Here is a 16784-nt window from a genome sequence, read left to right on the forward strand (position 1 = left end):
AAATATCATTTGCTGGGAAGAATAAAACTTTCGCCTTAGATTGAAGTGCAAGTACTTTGCAGCCAGCTTTCTCTTAATGTTATCATTACAGTCATTACCTTGCATGGATATTTCTTCAGGGAACTCAGAGCTTCAGTTATCACTCATGAGATGCTTGCTGACAAACTGGCAACTGAGCAAGGAAGAGTGGTCATGTGTTTGTGGGCACTTCACTGCAGGGCCAGGCCATTCATTCTATAATTGTGACTAATCTGTAGAGCTAAATTGAATATTTCTGTAATGCATTCATCTAGACGAGGTGGCAAAATTTCTCTGTCATTTATTCTAACCGACTTAATGTCTAAATTGTTCTATTTCTCTCCATGGATATTACATTACTCTGATGACAGTTAATCAATATTTGGGGCCATGAAAATGTTAAGGTCTAATTTACATCACTTTACTGTTGAGCTAGTTTCTTCATGGTGGTCAATACAACTACAATATTGAAGTCATATGGACAATGAAGTTCATGTTTCAGAGCAGTTCATATTTCTTATGCCATTGATTCTTCCAATTGTGTTATGAGGTTGTTTTTATAACCTCATTTCCCAAAGCTCTGAGAATTGAAGACATTTTTCTATGCTACATGACTTGCAAGATATAGAGTTGGGCTTTGTACCAACTTACAAGATATAGAATTGGGTTTGGCAGATTACAGATTTTATGGACCTTCACTATAGCGTTTGCCAATCTATTATGGCTCTGAAATATGGGATTCCTTGATAACAATGAGGCTGTCTATCCAGTTGACTATAAGTTGATTCAGCCGACTATTCAGCTATCAATTGCTAGCAATCAAAGTGGCGAGCTTTTAGGACCTTCCCTGCATTAGAAGTCTCAAGAAATCAGTATCTAATTGATTCTCGTTCCCAATCTTTCTCAGTACATTTAGACATTTTCAACTATTCTTCCAGACCCAGAGGCATACGCCCATGACAATATCTCAGTCATTTTGTAATAAGAGCTAGAATAACAATAAAAGGAACCTAAATGACTCACCAGTTTGAGACTTACTATGTCCCAAGCAGATTCATATTTGTTTTAATTCAGTCTTCATAACCGCTTAATGACCTGAGTAAATAAAATAAAAAAGAGAAGAATATGCTGGTATGCCAAATCCCAAACTTCAGATATTGAATATGGCACCTAAAAGGGGTCGCAAAGGCTGAATGCTCCCAGTTACCCCTCACTCCACTTGGAGTCAACTCAGGCTCATACTGGCCCATTCATTGAGAATGAAGAAAAGCTGTGCTGTTTGACCAAACCCAGGTCACAGCCCTACCTCTTTGAGTGCTTGTTGACTCGTACTGCGTGGACTGGAAATGAGGACGGCCACTTCCCATATGTAGTTCTCAAAAGAGACAATAAATACGGAAATATAAGAACAGTGGATTTAAAATGCAGTCATCAGTTTCTGTTTTACAGACAAACAAATTAAGAATACTTATTGTATTATCACTTACCAGTTATAAAACATGACTCACAATCCAGCCAAGGTTCTTAAGAATAGACACGAGATCATAGAACATTCCATGAAACTAAACCTATACAAATGAGATTCCCCAAGGAGCTTAGTAGTGTCCCTGCTCCATCCCTGACAATGAATAGGAGGCTCTCAATTCCTAGCAGTTTTCATACTGTAAAGAGGGCAGAGTTATATCTAATCTGAGTAAAGTAGAAATCATAGTTTTCCTTCTTGAACAGATTCCTGAAGAGCAAAATCTATGTTTTCACAGTAATACAAATCACATAAATACCATTGGTTCTTGGAAGAAGTCATGGCTAATTAAATTCCAGTATCAAATTTGAATTAGTCTAATTCATCCCTAACTAAACATGAGGGGGAAATCTCCATGTAGGAAAGCAAGGATAGACAGACATAGGGATTTGCCTTGGTACTATATTAGCTATCTATTGCTACATCCAAAGTTACCACAAACATAGTAGTTTAAAATAATAATACTTTTCTCATCTTCCACAACCTTAGGGATAGTATGGGGATGACTCTTAAAAGGTCTCTGCCTAGGGCTGGGAAGGTGGCTCAGTGGTAGAGCGCTTGCCTTGCATGCTTGAGGCCCTGGGTTCGATTCCTCAGCACCACATAAGCAAAAAGAAAAAAGCCGGAAGTGGTGCTGAGGCTCAAGTGGTAGAGCGCTAGCCTTGAGCTGAAGAGCTGAGGGACAGCGCCCAAGCCCAGAGTTCAGGCCCCACCAAGTTGCTATCCAGGAATAAGCATGGGCTATGGTTTCATCAGATAGATACCCAACAGGGGAAATAACTCATTCAATTCACTTTCAGTGCTGTGAGTTAGTTGTTAACATCCTCTTTTTAACTGAATAATTACTACCACTGTTTTCTGCAAGTTTCTGACCAGGGGCTATTCAAGCTCTTAATGGCTACCTTTGATTCCTTTTCACACACAAATTTCTATAAAGTGTTAGAGCATACTTTTCTAATGCAAATGATGGAGATTCAATCTAGTACATTCTAGAAAGATGATTTTTATGTATTATCAAAGGCAAGGCATTATATTTTCCCTATAATCTACTCATGAAAGTAACAACTCATCATTGTTGCCCTAAAGAGGCTGAGGGTAGGGAAGAGGGAGACATTACCAGCTGAAGCTCAACATGCACCTCAGATATGGCTGTAGCATGGTACCTTACTTCTCACTATTTCCCTCTGACCACAGTAAGTCTCTTCAACTTACTTGTAGGTTTCCTGTCATGGTGCCTAGATAAGAACAAGTTTCAGGCATATCATTGCATTAGTAACACAGAAACTTCCTCTACTTTTCCAAGAAGTGTCAGGTACCAGATCTCTTAATGACTACTTGGTCACCAGACATGGCTTCAGCTGCACAGCCAGGCTTGAGTCTGACATTACTGGGTTAAAACCAGTACCCCTCAGAGTGCATAAGCCAGGAAAGGGGATGAAAAGTCAAAATATAATCATATGTGAAAATATATACAGAACCATATTGTACATGATCAAACTAAGTAATGTATGTTATATGCAGGGTTTGTTTCCATGATGGAACCGCTTTGAACAATTAACAGATGATGCAATAATTAACACGAAGCAAAGGCATGTCTTGTGTGAGGAGGATGGTGTTTTAGGGGATAGATAAAGGCAGATGAATGGAGATGGGAATGAATGGAGGGTGAATATACTCAGTATTTGCTGTACACACATGGAAATGGAACCAGGAAACTTGAAGGTACAGGTGGGGTTGAGACAGAGCAGAGGATGGGAGAATGATGGAAGGGATGACACTGATTAAGAAGGTGCATTATACACATAAGCTGACAGGTTGAATCAAAGCCCCCTCTGTACAACCATTGAAAGATACCAGTGGCTTCCTTAGGAAAACCAATACATAGTAACCTATTAAAGTGAGACTGCGAGGTGGTGCTGTGGCTCAACGCGGCAGAGTGCTAGCCTTGAATGAAAAAGTTCAAGGCCCCGAGTTCAAGTCCCACAACCTACCAAAATAAATACATTAAGTATAATAAGTAAAATAAAGTGAGACTGTCTGCTGGGAAGGCAGAAGAGAGGTCTAATACAGCATAGAAATCATTAATGACATGGATGACAACAGTGATAATAAGAATAACCACTTGAAGAACATTTCTTATTATATATATTTCTTCATACACACTCATTCTACATTCTTAGCCTATTGAAATTTAACCAGCTTTCTTTGCAATAGCTACTCAGCCCAGGAGGCAAAACTAGCTCAACAGTCTGGAATTAGTGAACATCACATTGCAAGCAAGCAGGGATTCTACAACAATGATTGTTCCTCCCCTCCCCCTTTAGTCCACCCTGAATGTCTCAGGCTGGTGTGCTCATGCAAACATGTTTTTGTTACTGCTGACCTGCTGCACACATATCCATAGGTCCATTAAGGGAAGCTCATTTCAAACACAGATGGGCCTTGGTAGCTTAGCTTCTGCCTGGTGGCTAGACAAAGTGAATTCAGATGGCCTTAGACTGCTGATCACATCCAGGTAGCCAGGGAGGAAATGAAACCTTGTTTATCATCTTGATAAACAATCTCTTTCAGTGCCTCCAGATACGTTATGCAACACAGTAGAGTCAAATACCATTACATTGTCATCACTATCAAAAAAGGGAAGCCGTTAAGTTTTTCCTACCTGAGTCATGGTTAATGACTTCTACAATGTGTAGCACAAATCAGTTTCTGTTTGCCTTCTGCTTTCTTGAATGTGTCTTTTTTTCTGATCACTCTGTATACGGGTGTGAAGAGCCATCTCACAGTATAAATAAATATTTACTTTTATTATATAGTCTCTCAGCCAAGCCCATAAAACACCATGATGACAAGGACTAGACTCCTGGCTTAAAGGAGGTATGTGTGATGAGAAAAAAAGGCAGGATTGTTGCAGTTCATCCTGGAAGGCAAAGATTTGAAAGACTCTTTTTCACTGTATGAAAGCTTGCCAGTGTCTCTTCTAGATCATTTTCATTTGAACATATTTGCAGGAGTAACGAATGTACTTTTGAGGATGTAAAGAATGTTTTCCTTTTAATTCTCATCATCTTAATATTAGACAGATCAGTCTGTGTTGAGGCCCAGCAACAAACAAGTCCCAAATCTCACTAATGTAGAATGATCAAGGCTAAAGCTGTTTCTGTGGTCTTACGGGGCTGTGATTCAGAGTGGAGCTGTGTTTTTAGAGGAGTGGCCATCATCTGGACCAAGAACTGGCAGACCCTAGCCAGGACCACCGTCTCCCTGTTTTGTGCTTTTCAAGTAGCTGAGATGACAGATGAAGGCCACCACAACCAGACTTTTTTTTGGTTGAGATGAGGTCTCAGGAACTTTCTGCCCCAGGTAGACTTGAACTATGATCCTCCCATTCTCTGGCTTCTCAGTAACTAGAGGTATTTGCATAAGTCCAGGTACTCAGAAATAAAAATGATTTCTGCAGTTGAATGTCAACCTATCAATATATAAACCATTGTTTTGCTTTAAAAAATAAAATAAAATAAAAAGTCTTGGAGCCAATGGCTCATGTCTGTAATCTTAGCTAATCGGGAGGCTGTGATCTACGGATGGCATTTTGAAGCCAACCAGGGCAGGAAAATCCTTGAGACTCTTATATCCAATTAACCACCAAAAAATACTGGAAACAGAGCTGTAGCTCAAGTGCCAGCCTTGAGAACAAAAGCTAGGGACAGTACTCAGGTCCTGTGATCAAAATGCCAATACCAGCAAAAAATATATAAAAATAAAATAAAGTAAGCATTTACTGTGAGAGTTGAATAGGTAGTGGTACTACTGTCTCATATCAAGCATATACTAAGTCTACATAAATTAGTTATTAACCTGGCATGAGTGTGGAAATATGGCTCCCATATTAGTGAAAAGAAGGGAAAATGACAGTAATGTTTTCTGCCAAGAATCCTTATCTCCTCAAAGATGATAATTCATCTGATAACTTTAGTGAACATGAGAATTTTGGTGCCTTTTGAACAAGCATTCTTATAGCTGACTGGCCTGTACTTACTAAATTTTCATACAAGTTAGTTCTCCAAATAACCCTATACAGTCGATGCTATCATCCAAACCTGAAGTATGGAATAAGAAATGATATGAAACACCAAATCCAGGTTTTAAATCTTAGCAGCCAGCTTCTGAAATCATTGTTCTCACTCATTACAATTCACTTTCTCAGCCATAGCTGTTTTGTCCAGAATGTACCCCCCTTTTCCTACTTTTGTCTGTTTTGTACATACTCCAGGGGCCTGAGACAGAGAGGATGGTAATTTGTTTAATCACAAACATAAACAAATCAAGCAGCCATTTTGCCCTGCTCCACCAAAACATGTTTAAAGATCCATTAGTGTCTCTCTTGTCAATGATTTACAGACAAAGACACTTGGAGCTTCCTTCCAGCCCATTGGGTCAATAAAGCATTTTTAATACAGTCTTAAATATGCATTTCTGACATCCGCTACAATAGAATCCAAGAGAGCTATTTTTAAAGCCTTGATCAAGAAGTCCTATAAAAGCCAATCTAAAAAGCACTACTTTTTCTTACATATTACGGCTTTTAAAGAAAGGAGCAATTTGCAATGAAGCGAAAATGCAAAACTCCAAATGATCATGTCAGTCTTAATATTCTTTAATCCTCATTTTATTCATTTCCTCCTAATGTTGCCTTTGCAAACACAAATCCCTGTTTGACTCTTAATAAGGAATGCTGTTTCCTTAAAGGATCTCAAGTGCTCTTTTATTTTAAAATTATTTCAATTAGAATATAAAGCTTCTCTTTAGTACTCTTGGACTCCACCTTGCAACCAGTATTCAAGTTGTTTTCTCTAGCATTTTTTTGTATGTTACATTTATCATTCAGCTTCATCCTCAAAAAAGACAACATGGCGAATATTTAGGGAAAAGTTTCCAGAATTTATATCCTATCCTCTTTCTTTACCTTCTCCCTTTCCTTTTCTTTAATTATCTTTAAGTAGTTGTAAAAGGAGTTGTCATTTAACAAAGCAGTTTATGAAAATAATGCATTTTAATCACTATCACCCCTTTCAACATTCTTACCCATTTCTCCCCTCCATACCCCTTTCCTTACTCTTCTTAATCTTACAGGCTAAACATTGAATTCTTGACTACATTCTCTTCCTCTTCTCTTCATTTGCCTACCACTTTCCCCTTGGCCCCTTTGAATCCCTTTCAAGTACCCCCTTCCTGGTATACATTTTGTTGAACTTTGACTTTGCCTCTTTAAGGAAATAAACTATTTTGAGTTCTTCCTTGAATCTACAATATTTCAGTTAATACATTTGTATACACTTGCATATCACACAACGTATTTACTTACAAGTTTGTAAGCTAAATCTGGCTTCCACATATAAGGGAAAGCATTCATCCTTTGTCTCTCTGGGGCTGACTTATTTCACTGCACACAGTTTTCACCAGGGCTTTCCAGTTCTTTGCAAATGGTACAAGATCATTCTTTCTAATGGAGGAGTAAAATTCCATTGTGTGTATATACCACATTTGCTTGATCGATTCCCTTTTCTTTTCCTTTTCTGTTCACATTCCCTTCCTGCCTCTTTCCCTTCCTCCCTCTTTCCTGAGTCATGTTATCTTTCCATCATGTACTGAATATGTGCTTCCTGCTAGTATGCCAGGCACTAGGGACTAAAAAGTGAACATGATATTGCCTTGGCCAACATGGAGTGTCCAACAGTGGATAAATGATAAACCAACACTTCCAATTAGGATTCATGCTGCAAAAGAGAAGTTAGGCAGGTTAAGAGAATATGAAATGGGTCCAAAAGTTAGTTTCCAAGGAAGAAGTACATTTAACAAGTATTTACAAACCAGAGAATTACCAGAGGCCAAGCTTAGGCTGCAGATAGACTGGTTAAATAGAAAAATTGCTCTCTTTACTCTGTAAAGCAATAGTAAGCATGTAAGAAAATCAATATTACTGTAGGTACAGGGTCATATAGGAGAAAATACCTTGCCTAATGGTTCAGAATAACTGTTCAAAGACCGTAATTATGAATACAGGGACATACATTCACACACACGTACTATAGATATTATCTCATGCACTCTATTGTTTTACTTTAAAGTCAATTACCCCTGAATTAAGTGTACATTCTCCAGTCGCATATTGTCCTCTTTCTCAAGAAACCCGAGTTGCTTAGTTTTTCTTCATCTTGGATGCAAACCTCTCAACACCAAAATGTACACTAAGCATCTAATAATATGGTAGTTGTAAAGGAATAGATATTAGCAACTTCTCATAGTTGCCCATTCTAAATGAGTAGCCCTGTTTGTATGTAGCTCAAAATGGGCCTGGCTGTTGGCAAAGCCATTTCTATCAGATGTCCAGTCTAGGATTAAACATTGGTTTATGCCTACCAGCCATCCCTAACTTTCCCTTTCCATCAGCACACATAACTGTCATCAGGGGAGGGCAGGATTCTTAAAAAAAAAAACAAAAAAACAGTATCCTTAGCAATCCATCGCCCTTGGGTTTTCTTACTTGTACATGGCAAGATAGTGATGGATTGAGCTAGAGAAGAAGGACCACCATAGTGTTGCTGTGGCTCACGTGGTACAGTGATCCTCACCTTGAGCTGAAGAGAAAGGACCATCGCTAGGGCATTGTTGGGCTTGGCATTTTTAACTTTCCGAGGACAGAGAGAGTATTGAGGCTGCCAGAAATAATCTTCAAATGCTGTCTACTCCTATTCTCCCACCTCCTTCTTGGTCATTAGAAACATTCTTTGTCTGTTAAAAATAGATTTGATCATGGACCCAGAGCTGTGACGAACCCAAGAGAAAGAACAGAAAGGGAAGTAGAGTGATGGCCTGTGGTACTCTCTTCCTCACAGAGGATGGAGGCTCTTCTGTAAATCTGTGACAGAGGCAGGACTAGGACTTTGATGTGTTTTGGACACATCTCTCTTTTTCAGACTGACCTATGTTGGGCCAGATAATTGCTACATTTATGTCATAATTAGAAAGGACAATGGGACCCTTTCTAGAACCAGAGTTAGGGATTAAAATTAATTTCTTGCAGATACTTTATCTTACATGTATTTTCTACAGAGTGATGAAAGGAATGATAATCTGGAAAATCAGAATTGCACAGATAACATTCCCCCTCATTTTGCTTTGCACCACCTCCACTGCACTTAGTTAATAGATGACGTCATCCATCTTGTTTTCTGTATGTTCAGATGCTGGATAGAACCCAGAAATGGCCATTTTCCAGACAATCTATACATAAAAAGAGAAGCTCAATTTTCAGAGCACTTAGATGCTGCTGCTTTGAGAGGTCCTAGATCAACTTCAAATCATTTTGTCTTAGACCAAGATAAAATGGAGGAATGGATTGGCATTGGTGCCAAAGGAAAAATCTGAAATGACTAACGTTATCATTAGCATTTTGAAATACCTTAGCATTTAGATTGGAAGGGACAATTTGGTAAGTAATTCTTAAAATTAAAGTAAATAGACTTAAAGGGATAGATATCCTGTTTCCAGAAAGGATTGTGACAAGCCTATTTTTCCTTTTTATAGGAGCAAGTTTTGATTCCTGTATCCATGTAGCCAAGCAGCCAGTTGATGATGACAATAGGTAAATAGGACTTCACAATCAATCCTAGAAGGTCTTGAGAAATCTTTCTCTCTCTCTCTCTGGCTAAAATAGAAATGCTGGATTTTATTTCCTTTGAATCTGATTAGCTTCTCACTATATTATGAAAGGACCAAACCAGAGATGATTCCTGAGATAGCCAAGAAAAAAATACAGAAATGATTAGAGAGCTGTATTTTTGCAGGTTTTCAACACTCTGCTATGTCAATGACCTTTATCCCTCTCAGACACTTTCTATATACACACATGCATCTATCTGACCCTTTGTCCATCCCATAATTTTCATTTTAACACTAGCTTCAGCGAACTGAAAATCAGATAAGTCCAGTGTTTATTTTTTCCTTTGCAGAGAAATGTCTTTGAGCAGTAGATTATTCTACTTAACATTAAAAATAAATATCGAGAGTAGCAGTTTCCTTTCCTTTCCTTTCCTTTGCTGAAGGCAAGGGCCAACACATAATTCATAAGACCTCCCTCCATAATGTGTTATCTGAGAACCAGGATCTGTACATATTAAGCAGTGTTCTTCTATAGAGTCAATGTAGGATCCCAGGGTTCCATAATCAAGAAAGATGGAAACATTACATTGTTCCCTTAAAAACTGTTTTCATTAAGTAGTTGTTTAGCAGAGTTGTCATTCAACAAAGCAGGTTATGAATAAAATGCATCTTGATTAAAGTCACTCCTTCATCATCCCCCCTGCCCTTCACAACCCTATTCCTTTTCTCAGTTTTCTTAATTTTGTAGGATACGCGTTGAATTTTATGACTGTATTCTTTCCCGCCTTCTCCTTGTTAGTGGTAACTAGGTCACTGACAAATGTAAACTCTGGAACTCAGGAGATGTAGGTATAGCAAGCCCATCAGATCTTATAAATGCTGGCCCTGTGGAGCTCACCAAGTTCTCTGAGGCCCAATTCTGGGATGTGCACCAAGCAGTAGGTATAATTGAAGCCATAGTTCAGCTTGTCAAAACCAGATGTGCCTGTTATTTAAAGCAATACCTCCCTGGCTTCTTGAGTATAAGCCAATCACCCGTGAGTCTGTGGAAGATATGGCTTGGGGTCATGGACTTTATATACATAGTTTTAGTGGAAAATGGAACACTTGTCAATTTCCAGTTACTAAGCTCTCTTCCTGTCTAGAAAATAGTAACTTGTTCTCCATGGTAGAATGAGGCATAAAGCTATATATAATAATTGGAGTATCTTCATTGCTCTTGCTAAATAAAACACAGGTGGTGTGTTAGGTCACTGGATGTCAACTGCCTCTTCTGTAATATGTCCATAATTAGGACCTTGTTTGGGCCTTTGTTAGTATAAAATGAGTTCATGAATAGTATATCTACTGTGGTAACCAGAGCATGAGAGAGAAATGTAATAAATGATTACTTTCTTTCATTTTAAGGTTAGCAGTCTTAGTATATGACTGAGTCAGCTTTTCAAAGCTGTGCATCCTTGCTAGAACATGTGAATGCGAGTAGTCTTACCTTGATCTTTAAATTCTTCAGAAGAAGTGAGTATTAAAAGTACTTCTTTAACCCTGGCAATAAGCCAAACATTGTTTAATACATAAAGCAGTAGGAATCCCTGTCTTCCAGAAGTTTCCATTCCAACAGCCAACATGTAGACAATTAGTCTAATAAACAACTAAATCACACACAATATTTGAAAGTCAGGAGTTGTTTGTGAGGAGAGAGATAACAGAACTAGATTAAAATAAGAGTACGCGTGAGTGTCAGCTATTGTAATTATAACTATAAAATATAATATAGAATTATAATTTATAGAGTGGTAAATACAGTCATTGGCAAGTGAGTGACTTGAAGTAAGATGAAGAAGTAGAAGTAAGCCAGTAACAAGTCACTGGGCTAGCATTCCAGGTGATGCAAACACTCTCAGAGCATTGTGCCTGGCATGTTGAAGCAATATTCAGCAAGGTGACTAGTGTCTCTGAAGGAAACAGAGGAGAATGGCAATGAGGTCATACAAAGTGGGGGGAGAAGGGACATCTTAGACACTTACATTTGATAACCATCCTGAGAAACACCAGGTGCATAATCTAACTGGTCTGTGTTTGTATCGACTGAATTGGCTGTAAGTCTCAGGAGATTCAAATTCCATCCTGGGAGAGTTTTCACCAGTCTGTGCAGTTTGCAACCATAAGTGTAACTCCTGATCTATATTAAAGCCAAGTGGTGACTTTAAAATTAGCAGCGTTTTCATGAAGTGTAGAACTAGCTATTACTGATCTGACTGAAGGTAGTTGTCAGTGACAATTATGAGCTAAAGTAACATGATTATAGGTGTCTGGGTTAGAGTGTAATGTGCCATCAGCCCTGTTCCATTAACTCTAATCCTAGGGTTGTATGTGTGGAGCTAAGGGAGGTATTCTCCCGTGATCCAGGTGTAAGCCTTCTTATTTCCTGCTCAGTAGTTTGCAATAGCCACTAGTTTCTTACTCTTTGCTACACTGCACTTCTTCAACCCATCCTGCACACAGCTGCCAGGGTGTGCCCTAGAGAGAAAGTTCACAGCAGTTCACACCAGTCTATGGCTCCAAAATCTCCTTGGTGGCCCCATTGCAATAGTGAAGCCTGTTCCAATATAATCCTGTCTTACCTGTACAAGAAACCGCAGTTCCACCAACTAGAGTGTACTTTTTAATGACCTGACCAGCTCTGTAGGGAAAAGGCATATGTCCAGAAAGAGCCAGGAAGTATCTAAAACAATCCTAAAACAGCTTGAAGAACCAGAAAGTCAAGAAGTACTCAGAATGAAAGCAAAACAAAAGCAAATCCAGAATGATCAAAGAGTAGTGAAAAGACACAAATACCTGAGAGAAGAACTCAGAATAGCCACAGCTGGGACATTTTTGAGCATCTCTGAAATGGAGTATTGGATAAATATCTACGGATTAAATAAATACCCATGTGTCCACACTGATATAAAAATAAGTAAATTAACATGGGGAGGGATACAAATCTCTTGTGCTGAAAAATTCTTTAAAAAATGTTACAGATACTATCAGAGCAAGGAGGTGGAGTGTAACTCCATTGTCTTAATGTGTGGGCTGTGCATAGTGACAGAGTAGAATCTGGAGAGGAGGAGGAAACATCTTACAGTAAAGCAATCTGAGCAGCACTACTTCAGCCAAATGACCAAGTGCAACAACAGTGATAAGCCTTTAATGGGGTTTAATCACAATGGCATTTTTGCCACTGTAATCACTCTTACACACACACACACACACACACACACACACACACACACACACACACAGCCTAATCATGAGAAGAGCCTCAGCTATATCCCAATTAAAAGACATTCTAAATAAAAGAGGGAAACTAGCATTCCCATACATCATCAAGATTATCTAAAAGCAAGGAGGTTGGAGGAAAAGGTTTCAGCTAAGAGAAGCCCAAGGAGAAAAGAACATAATATGTCATGACAAGTGAACCTGAACAGAAAAGGTGAAACTGAAGAAGGCTGCACACAGCCTGGGTGGGCATCGGTTCACAGTGACGTGTAAATACAGGCACAGTTGTGTCCGCTGTGCTGAGTTAAAGATGTTCATTGTAAAAGAATAGAAAGGAAACAATGGAGTGTGGTATATGTGGGAACTCATCCTCTTCAGAACATTTCTGAAAATATAAAATTATTCTAAAATAAGAAAAAAACTTTTAAGTACACCAAAAAAAACCCTCAAGATTCTCACATTAGTGGAAAGACCTCCGCTTTGTTAGCATCTCTAGGTACCCATATTTCAAATCACAACCTAGGATATCTTTGCAATTCATGAAAAAAGAGTAGTTCCCTCGGCCCCCACCTTTCCTCCTCTGTTCATAGAACTTGGTACTGACTTTTGTGGTTTAATCTTAGCTAATTAGCCTATTTTTTCTGGATATCTCTCTCCACTCTGTCTCTGTCTCTCTAATTTTCTCTCTGAGTGGTATATTGGAGTGAAGAAACTGGAGGGATAGAAGAGAGAATTTTCCATGAGAAATGTATTTGCAAAGTTGCTGAGGCAGAAAGAAGAGTAATACCAATTGTGTGATACCAGGAGCAGAGAAATACCAATTGTGGCTGGATATAGCGATCATAGAAGGCATCTCTGGACTCTTTCATGTGTCTGGCTTCCGCCACAGTTAGCTCCCATCCCCCATCAGTGATGACATTTAAGAAATGTCTCAGGCTTGCATAATCACATCTCATTCCCACTGCATTGAAATCCATTGTAGGGAACGAGGCTCTGCCTTATAATTTCTTTGCTTTTACCCTCCCTTCTTTCTTTTGTTCCCCAATATTTATATCTTCTATGTATACAGATTGCACACACATCGTTTACAGTTCATAGCACAGTAATGTGTGTATAATGGTTGTTTAACAAATGCTTGCTTTATTTCTGCCAACTGAATCCTAAATGCCAAGAATCACAAATGCCATGAGCCCATTCTAATCAAATAGAAGCCTCTCTGTCTGAATTTATAACTTGTTGTTAGGAAAGTTAATGCCTGATTTCTGTATGCTTGGGATATCTCTTGTACTGGTGGAGGTCTGGCCTCACTCATTTTCTATGGATTGAGATGATTGACCTAAGCTGATGGCACACCTGTGTAATCCCAGCACATGGGAGGTTTAGGCAGGAGAATCCGAAATTCAAGACCAGCCTGGGCTAGTATCAAAATAACAACAGCAAAAAGATTAAAGTGAAGATTGGTCAACCTTTCTACTTCCCCAGGAGCTCACCTACTTAGGACATAGGAGAGGGTGACATATAATACCTTGCCAAGAAATGTGGGGGTGTGTGTGGTTGAACTGTGATAACTTAAATGAATTCTTAGGCCTAGGCCTGTGATTTGGAGGTCACTTAAGGGACTTAGCCATTTTCTCCAGCAAGTCTTTCCTTCCTTTCTGCATGCAATCAGAGGTTAGCGAATGACTCCTGACTGGAGTTTCAATTCAACCCTCTTGAGGATGGGCAGGTAGTGGGAGAGAGGACTGATTTCTGGAAAGTTTCCTGAAACCGTAGGTTCTATATTACTGGAGTGTTGGTTGGTTGTCATTAGTTGGTTGTCATAGAGCTCAGAGATTCTTCAATGCCAAGATAACACAGGTGTTATAAACATATACTGCATTTCGACCGAGAGAATGTTTGCTTAGTATTTTAGCTCCCAGCATGCACTGCTTTACTACTTCTCAATACATCCAGCCCAGAAATGTCATATCTTAGAAATGTTTATTCCTTCTTCTGTTCATTCACTGGTGTTCTTTGCTACTTTGAATATAGCACTGCAATGCCAAGTTTCTCCAGGGATATACATAGTGAGAAAAAATTATTTTTTAATTTAATTTTATTGTCAAAGTGATGTACAGAGGGGTTACAGTTACATACATAAGGTAATGAGTACATTTCTTGTGGAACATTGTTACCCCCTCCCTCCTTGTTCTCCTACTTTGTAAGTATACTTCAGAGGAACTATTTCAATCATTTTGGCCACTTTTCTCAAACTCAGCACACATAAGCCGTAGTTCTAAATGGCTACTCCATTGTTTCTAACTCTGTTCTTTCCATTCTTCTTCTTCTCTGTTGCCAGAAGGAGGTACCTGTGAAGTGATTGCAGCACACAGATGTTGTAACAAGAATCGCATAGAGGAGCGGTCACAAACAGTGAAGTGTTCCTGTCTCCCTGGGAAAGTGGCTGGGACAACAAGAAACCGACCTTCCTGTGTTGACGGTAACCAGCTGCTTTTATTCTTATGCCTTGGTGTTCATCACAGTGTTCATGACACACATGTGTTTCCTTGTTTTAAGTTTGAATTTTCTGTGTCTCTGATTTCAATGCTTATCCCTCCCTAATTTATGTTAAAATGAGGTTGGCATTGTGGTGGAATTAGGAGATAGGACCTGTGAGGGAAAGGATTGAACCCAGAGCTCTACCATCAGGTTGAAATTAGTGCCATGTAAAGGGTGATCTCAGCCCCCTCTTGCCTTTCTATCTTCATGAAAACTTTCACCAGGTAGCAGTGCTTTCTTCTTGCATTTCCTGGCCTCCGCCTAAATTATCCACTCACAGGTGTTCTGTTATGGCAGAGCAGTATAAATTAAGACATTTGGCTTTGAGGTTTTCAAAGAGCTCTGTGTTGATGTCAAGAAGATAATGAAAGGATTTTTTGTTTTAGTTCAAGAAACTCAAGGAACCAGTTCATTTAGGAAATGATGTTTGATTATTGCTATATATAATGATAATGGTGATACTGATATGAAATGCTTATTGTTTCCTCAAAAGATGTTGCAAGCACTTGCTATATGTCAGCTGTAACTAAGTTCTTTGAATATGCTTATGAACAAATAGAACTGCCCCAAATTACCAGACAATCCTCATACATTTTCCCCCAAAGCCCTATAAAATATTATATTAGTTTTCTATTTCTAGGCAACAAGTTATTTTCAAATTTCACAACTTAAAAGACCACACATTATCTCATGGTTTCTGATCAACTAGAATTCAACTAAGCTGGAATGTTCTGGCTCAAAGTTTCTCATGTCATAGCAGATAAGTAAAGCACAACTTATTTGAAGAAAGTGTAATTTCTGGGCATATCTGTGACCCTAACTACTTGAAAAGCAGGATCAGGAAGATCAAGGCCAGCCTAGGGAAAAAATTCTCAGGATTGCATTTCTGTTATTAACTGCCATCCCAGTTATTCAGGAAGCTGAGATCTGAATAATCACAGTTTTGTGCTAGCCTGAGGAATAACAAAAAGTTTTCAAGACCCTCCCATCCCCCCATCTCAACAGAAGCTAGGTATAATGGTATGTGTCCATCATCCCAAGTATAAAGGAAATGTAAGTAGAAGGATTGTGGTCCAGGCTGGCCAGTGTAGGAAGTGAGACCCTATCACCAAAATAACAAGAGATAAAAGGGCTGGGGGTGTTGCCCAAGTAGTAGAATGTCTGTGTGTCTTTGAATTCAAACCAGTGCCACAAAGTGAAAAGAGAGAAGAGAAAAGAAAAAGTAATGGAAATGAAAACAATATAAAGAAAATAAATGTTTAAAATGAAAAGAGGAAAGGAAAGGAAAGGAAGGAGAAAGAGAACGGAAAGGAGAAAGAAAACAGAGGAATCCAGGTCAACAGGAAACTCAGGCCCACTTCAAGGGATGCATAAATCCTTTAAGTAGCTTCTGTCTCACTTTCCTGTGCTTGGGACACACTATTTCTGATCTGTTTGCATCATTCTCCTGTTTAAGCATGGGTTCCATCTTCCTGGATTTGCATTTTTATTTCCTTGTGAATTCCAGACCTGTGAGATTGGTATGTCCACAGGATCCTCCTGATCTCACTGGCAAGAAAGCATAGCTTCAGAGCCTTCTAATTGATGCATGTCTCATGCTGTAAATACATATTGTGATAAGATGAGGATGATTGGCCCCGTTTGGGTCACTATGTCAACCTGAGCCAAATCAACCGCAGCAGAAGGACAAGCTCCCATTGAAGGTACAACTGCCCAGTCTGTATCATGGGAAAGTCGAGCTATTTCTAAAGGATGTGGTAAAGTCAGGTTTGGCTACAAGGTGAGA

At 39.0% G+C, this 16784-nt stretch overlaps 1 protein-coding gene across 4 annotated transcripts in view; it reads left to right on the plus strand.

The window, feature by feature from the left end:
* Positions 1-16784, plus strand: part of Tafa1 (TAFA chemokine like family member 1) — a 494630-nt gene that overhangs the window by 366020 nt on the left and 111826 nt on the right. For 3 of the 4 annotated variants that reach the window (XM_070018923.1, XM_070018924.1, XM_070018925.1), the window contains exon 3: positions 14799-14939. In XM_070018923.1, coding sequence (XP_069875024.1) covers positions 14799-14939 — 141 coding nt within the window. The remainder of the gene's footprint in view (positions 1-14798; positions 14940-16784) is intronic. The other variant, XM_070018926.1, reaches the window with a different exon arrangement.

This window comes from Dipodomys merriami, unplaced genomic scaffold, assembly GCF_024711535.1.
Source record: "Dipodomys merriami isolate MVZ:Mamm:240054 unplaced genomic scaffold, mDipMer1.0.p SCAF_13, whole genome shotgun sequence".
Taxonomy (NCBI): domain Eukaryota; kingdom Metazoa; phylum Chordata; class Mammalia; order Rodentia; family Heteromyidae; genus Dipodomys; species Dipodomys merriami.